Genomic DNA, 6,809 nt, shown 5'->3' on the forward strand with positions numbered 1-6,809 from the left:
GAGCCCCAATGTGCTAAGGAGAGAGGCTGCTGGCCATAGTTTGCTGAGGATGAGGGCTTGATTCGATGTGTTTGCAGTGGGGGAGGGAGGGGGGTGGAGTGAAGGCAGGGAAATCGGGCGATCTGTGTTGTGCTCCGGAAGATGAGGGGGGTGGGGGGAGAGATTGTTGTAATGAAGGAATGGATACGGCAGGTGAGAGAACCTGTGGGTCCTCTGCAGACCTGCCCGCGAAGAAGAGTGTCAGAGAGGAGGTTGAGGGTTAATGTCCGCTGGGAATCGTTAGCTGTTGGGGAAACTTTTCTCCGAGGTCAGGCAAAACATTAGGAGTCCAGTTTTGAACGTGGACCATCTCTTGGAGTTTACTAATGTTTACAGGGCTGCGCAGCAAGGAAAAGGAAAAGGGGTGGGGGCGGTGGAAAGGCAGCGTTCGCCCACAATTACGGAGAGCTCCCTTTTGCGGAAGGCGCCCCTGCGCGCTCTGCCGAAGAGGCGGTTTCGCAGCGTTTTTTATAAGGGCTTCATTAGCATACTGCGGACCGTCCCCGCCTCAGCCTCCTTGTGATTGGCCCTGGCGTTCCCCATGGAATGTCCTTACACTTCGCTCCAGAGCAATTGGTCTTCGACTCGGAGGAGGGTGGGCCGTGCGCAGTGACAGGCACCAGTCTCGGTTTCCGCTGCTTGCTTTTTTCTCTGGTGGAGAGGGGCGGAGAGGGCTGCGAGGAGGAAGCGGGGAGAAGGGAGGTCGAGTTTATTTGAATGTTTTCTGGTCGGCCGGCCTCCGGCCTCGGATTGGCACTTAGCGTTCCTGGGGAGGGTCGTGTTCTTAGGCCTTGGGCTGTGATTGGAGCGTCGCCTGCACCGGGGCCGGTACCGATCCCTCCGCCTTCCCGCTTGGCGATTCCCATAGGCGGTACCCCCCGAGGCGGGGCTCACTGCCCAGCCACGCCTGCTCCCCATTGGTGGGGTTGCTTCGGGTCCGGCGCCGCCTTGATTCCTCCTCTGGGCTGGACAGTCGTGGCCACTTCCGGTCGCGGAACAATGCGGGTGACCGGAGCAGGCTGGCGGCTCGGAGCTAGAGTACCCGAGCCCCGGGCGAGGTTGATGGAGCGACTGGAGTCACCCTCCCAGAGGGAGCGAGCCCGCACGACCCGGGCCCCTGGCCCACGGGGATGTCCATCCCCTCCAGTCGTTTGGCCTGGCCTTCCTCCCGACCGCGAGAGAGCTCGGCCTCCCGGAGAGGTGGACTGACTGACCTGGGTGGCGCGTGGAGCGGGGCTCCTCCTGGCGGCCGTGTGGTGGTCAGGCTCAGGTGCCTCCTGCAAACGTGAGTGACACCCCCGCCCCCCGGGGCGACTCTGGGGAGGGAGCAGGGCCTGTGGTCCTGCCTGGCCTCTGCATTTCTGCACTTGTGGTTGGGAGAATGAGGAGGCCTTCTACTGTCTCGGAAACCCACTGGGGCAGTTAGTTCCGCCTGCCCTATGGTGTCGCTATGAGTAGCCATCGATTTGACTTTAGTGAGTTTGGTTTTCCCAGGTGTGCTGCTAACCCCAGGATCAGAGGTTAGAACCCAGCAGCCACTCCGCGGGACAAAGATGTGACTGTTTACTCCGGCAAAGATTTCAGAAATCCACAAGAAGCCCTCCTTGGCCAGTGTAAATCCCCACTTTGAAATCGAAACCTGTCCCAGGTTTCACCCCCTGAACTTGAATTTGTAAATCCCAGAGCCCCAAACACGGGTTAGATCTCAATCATTAAGAGAGTGGCAGGGGGTTTATAAGTCAGAATGGACTCAGGAGCACTGAATTTAGATTTTGAGGATCACAGAAAATTCTAATAGTTTTATGAATTAAAAAGCAAGGTGGGAGTGAGGAAAACAGACCCTACCCCCACCCCCTCCCAGTCTTATGCATTTGCCAGCCTGCCTAGAAGTCAGTCTTTCCCTAGCCTGTTCAGTAGTAGTACTTAATGCGAGCTTTCAAAATGACTAGAAAGTCTCTCTAATAGCCACATCCATATACCCCATAAAGCTACTTGATTATTCCTTCTCTAATGTGAAGAAGTCAGTGTTGCTGCCCCAGAACCAAAAATATCTTCTCAGTAGATAATTGATGAAGATGTATTTAGAGAAAATTCCAACCATCCTACCATCCTCTACTCTGAGGGAATGCAATGGAAAATAAACTATAAAGCTGAAATATCCAGCGAGCAGATGCGTGTTCATCAAGATAATAAATTTGGTTACGGCTTAACTGCAAATGTTGAAAGACTGCACAGTAGTACTAAATATTTAAGCTTTTGATGTAACTGAGGGGATTTTTTAAATTCATAGATAAAAGTTCATTCTCTTTTCATTTCATTTTCCATGGGCATTTTGAAAGCCCTCTTCTATCTTGCTAGTCAAACTGAGTTTAACAGGCCAACTCATAATGGAATAACTTGCTGTGGCTCTAGTCTCTACTGCTCCATAAAGCTACTGAGCAGAAGTTCCAGCTATGTTCTTAACCATTGGGCTGCTAAGACTCTTTGACAATTAAATCTTAAGAATGGGTTCTGGTTAGTTTGACAATTATAAATTGCGTTAGAAGTTGTTTAGACTATTTTTCAAGTATTACAAGGAAAGTAGCCACCTACCCTAAGGGAATCCTGTTTTTATAAGGAACTTGGGTGCAAACCTCTGTCTACGGAAGACTGAGTAGCATGAGAACTGGGCTAGCCACTTGTGTTTGCTGCAGTCACGCCCTTAGGAGAATGCTATGTGGGTTCTTTGCATGATACCATGGCATTCATAGGTAATGTTGGTATGGATCCCTTGTAAGAAAGGGTCACCAGCAATTTGAAGTGGAGCTGAAGGGTGGGGTTGAAGAGGCAGGGTGTCACTGGTGGATGTACCTGGAGATACCTTGCCTATTTAACATTGGTAGGATTTTTTCTGATCAGAGATACCTATACTTACAGTGGTTTATTGATAGACTCATTTGCTTGGAAAATCTAAAATATATACGATTATGTAGGTGCAGAACGACTTTTTGTAATTTGGGGTGAGATTTTGCGTCCTCTTTCAGAATGAAACCTTAAACATGGATTTAAGTTTACTTGTGATAGAAAAGCTGCAGATTTTAAGTTATCAATATGATAGAATCCTGCTCAATTTCTAAGAAATGCCAGCATTGTTTGTAGAAGTTAGATTACTTAACCATTTGCAGTTTGTAACTCACAATGAATGGCACAGATTTTTACTGTCCCATCCATAAGATGTAACTTGGATGGATTGAGCACCACCATTTATTTGCGGGATTAGTTGCCTCATTGGAAGTTCAACATTTCTAGTGTCTGGCAGCCTACACTGTTTCTCGTCCAGGACCTATCTTCAGTTCAAGAATAGAGGAAGATATCATGGGGTAGTGTTTATTATCTATGTAAACTTGAATGTTGCCCAGATTTTATTCAGGTCACCAGTTGGGCTGATAATGACAAGCACAAGGCCAGGACCCTGAACCCACCGCCACTCCCTGAGAGGAAGATGCGACTGCTCCCTTAGAGCTTTGTGTTATCTGAAGCCCTATGGAGCAGTCACTGTGGGTCTGAATTGACTCAGTGGCAGCGTTTAGGGTTCTCATTTTATGTGATGGGTACTTGTCTGTGCTTACAACTACTTACAGATAAGATTTGGGGAGTGTGCTGGTTAGATTTTATGACATGTTCTACCACCACCGCCTGTACCCACATACCTCCCTAATTAGAGAGTATGATTGTATTATTTTAAGAGACTTTACAAGAATTTCAAGAGAAAAATAGGATACCATTTTACTTAATGATTACTAATGTATATACTCGAGTATAAGCTACCCCGAGTATCAGCTGAGGTACCTAATTTTACTACAAAACTGGCATAAAAATGTGCTGAAAAACTTGGCTTATACACGATGATATAAAGTATTTGGAAAAAATAATTCTGGAAATCTTCATGTGTGTATTTATATGGGCTTTTGGCAGTAATACTTGCCTCTTTTCAACTAGCTCATTTAACATTTATTTCTTGAGAAATTGCCTGATTATACTTTAAAACCACATATGCTGGCTTCAAATTGGTGCAAGGTTTGATGATTGGGTTTTATAAGGAAATCATGTGGGTTGGAGGAGCGTGGCTGTGAACTAACATAGTGCAGACTTTCTGTGAGCAGTTTCATCTGTAAACCTCTCAGAGCCAACAACAGCACAGAGGAGAGGCATGCACACGCCATCCTGTTCTGTTCTCTGATCAGGTTTTAAAATCTTTTGTCATTTATAGATAGAAAGTTGTTACTGCTTAAAGCTGTAAATGGAAAATAAATCTGCCACATTTAATTTAAAGCAAGGCTAGGTCACTGTAATTCAGAAGTGACTTGATGGCAGTGAGTTGAATTTGTTTTATGCTTTGGTTTTTTGTTTTTGTTTTTTGAGGTTGTGTCGTTTATTGCCTTGTTTTCAGTAATACAGAGAAATAAAACGGTAGAGGACTAAAAGTCTGTTACCTCTAAGGAGTCTAGAGCCTGACCTGCTAATCCTGGTCTTCAAACCAGTTAGGGCCATTATATAAATGTATGTAACTTCTCTAGTGTAATAGGCCTTAACATTCTTAGAAAAGTATTAGAATGAAAATGATGGAAATATAGGCATAAGTTTTAAAAAAAGAAGGGGACTATGCAGTTTATCTATAATTTGATACCTGTCACAGAAGTGTTTGTCACCCACAACTCTAAATTGTACACAGTGTCTTGGGCACTTTGCTAAATGAAAACTGTATTGGCATCTGTAATTAGTTCTAGAGTTTTGGGGGGTTTTGTTTGGGGTTTTTTGGTGTGTGTGTTTTTAATTTTTTGACAGGGGAGAAAAAATAAGTCTGCTAAAGAGACCTACAAGTTGCAGGATCTTAATACTGGGCCAACCATGCACAATGGAGAGTTAAATAAAAGGCTTATTTAATCAGCAAGCTTTTCCTCATTAGTGTTTGTAGTATGAGTGTAATACTTAACATTTTTTTCTTTGCAGAAATTCTAAAAGAATTGGATGAATATTATGAGAGATTTAAGCATGAGACTGATGGTACCCAGAAGAGGAGAGTTCTGCATTGCATTCAGAGAGCCCTGATTCAGAGCCAGGAACTGGGCGATGAAAAGATTCAGATTGTGAGTCAGATGGTAGAGCTGGTTGAGAACCGGACCAGACAAGTGGACAGTCATGTGGAACTCTTTGAGGCTCATCAAGAGGTCAACGACACCACGGGCAACAGTGGCAAAACCAGCCAAGATAAATCAAAGAATGAGACAATCACTCAAGCCGAAAAGCCCAACAATAAGCGATCCCGACGCCAGCGCAACAACGAGAACCGCGAGAATGCGTCCAATAATCACGATCCCGATGACATCACCCCGGCAATGCCGAAAGAGAAGAAAGCAAAAACGTCAAAGAAGAAGAAGCGCTCTAAGGCCAAAGCCGAGCGGGAAGCCTCTCCTGCAGACCTTCCCATCGACCCGAACGAGCCAACGTACTGTCTGTGCAATCAGGTCTCCTATGGAGAGATGATCGGCTGTGACAATGACGAGTGCCCCATCGAGTGGTTCCATTTCTCGTGCGTGGGACTTAACCATAAACCAAAGGGCAAGTGGTACTGCCCCAAGTGCAGAGGGGAAAATGAGAAAACCATGGACAAAGCCCTGGAGAAATCCAAAAAAGAAAGAGCTTACAACAGGTAGTTTGTGGACATTTCTTTGAATGGTGAGGAAGGAGTAAAAAGAAAAAGTGTATTTATTACATTGTCACCTTTGTGGAGGTGTGAGGATTGTAAAATGTATATTTTTAAAGGATGTTAGAAAAGGAGCCATTTCTTTCATCGGGATGGCAGGGAGAGTTTCCTTTTGTTTTCATGGGTACACACGTGTAAGAAGACAGTGGTCTGGATCAGCATTTTAGAAACCACAAATGGAGGTTTGAGTTAAACACTTGTGTGAGTCTCAGACTGGTATTTTTTTCTCTTTTGGTGACTTTGGAAACAACCTAATATTAAAATGTGGAGAGAAGATTCGTTTAGCTAATATTTTAATAAAAATAATGTTATTACTTTATTAATACTGGTTTATTTTTTATTTAAATTTTTTTTAATTAGTGGCTAAAACGACCGCTCATAGCAAATTTGTTTCTTGCTACCATAATGTATATCCATCTAACAATTCAGTAACAAAGGTTTAGAGTTAAAAGATTATTTTTTACAAAGGTAAATGATTAAATTTTACATGACAAATATTTTATATACTGGCCTCTTCCCCAGTCGGCAATTTTTAAATGATTGAGTACATTTTATATTAAACCAAATGAAAATGGTCTAGTCATGGGACGTCATGTCACGCTTTTGCTATCACAAGTTACAGTGTAGCAGTCTTTAATGTAGAAAAGCTGTATAAATGTACATTTCCGAGTAAACTTGCACTTGTATTATAATGAGAAATGCAGCCAGATGCGCTTGTGAAACTATGGTGCGTTTCTTTTGTATGTATGAGAGCTGTATAGATGTGATGTTAAGAAATAAATGAAACTTGGCCAGTTCACTCTAGCAGTATATTTAATTTGACATTAGCAATTCTTAAAATTTTGATCTTAAAATATATACACCAGCATTTTAAACAAAGCCTTAAGTAAATTCTGTATTAATTGTCCTTGGGTGACAATAGTAATAAAGTAGGAGTTACCTAATTGCCATCAACGAAGGAAAGTCAAAAAGAATATAAAATTTAGACCAAAGTGTGAAAAAGTATAGCCCACAGGTAGTCTGATCT

The 6,809-nt window shown here is 43.8% G+C and overlaps 1 protein-coding gene across 1 annotated transcript in view; it reads left to right on the top strand.

Annotated features, from left to right (window-relative positions):
* The window catches only part of ING1 (inhibitor of growth family member 1), a 7,655-nt gene extending 1,074 nt beyond the window's left edge, over positions 1-6,581 (top strand). Inside the window, exon 2 of the mRNA XM_004704303.2 lies at positions 5,029-6,581. Coding sequence (XP_004704360.1) covers positions 5,029-5,732 — 704 coding nt within the window. The 3' untranslated portion in view covers positions 5,733-6,581. The remainder of the gene's footprint in view (positions 1-5,028) is intronic.
* The last annotated feature ends 228 nt before the right edge of the window (positions 6,582-6,809 follow it).

The sequence above is a fragment of the Echinops telfairi genome, unplaced genomic scaffold (genome assembly GCF_000313985.2).
Source record: "Echinops telfairi isolate 266 unplaced genomic scaffold, ASM31398v2 ScPeMD7_7467;HRSCAF=8505_1, whole genome shotgun sequence".
NCBI lineage: Eukaryota > Metazoa > Chordata > Mammalia > Afrosoricida > Tenrecidae > Echinops > Echinops telfairi.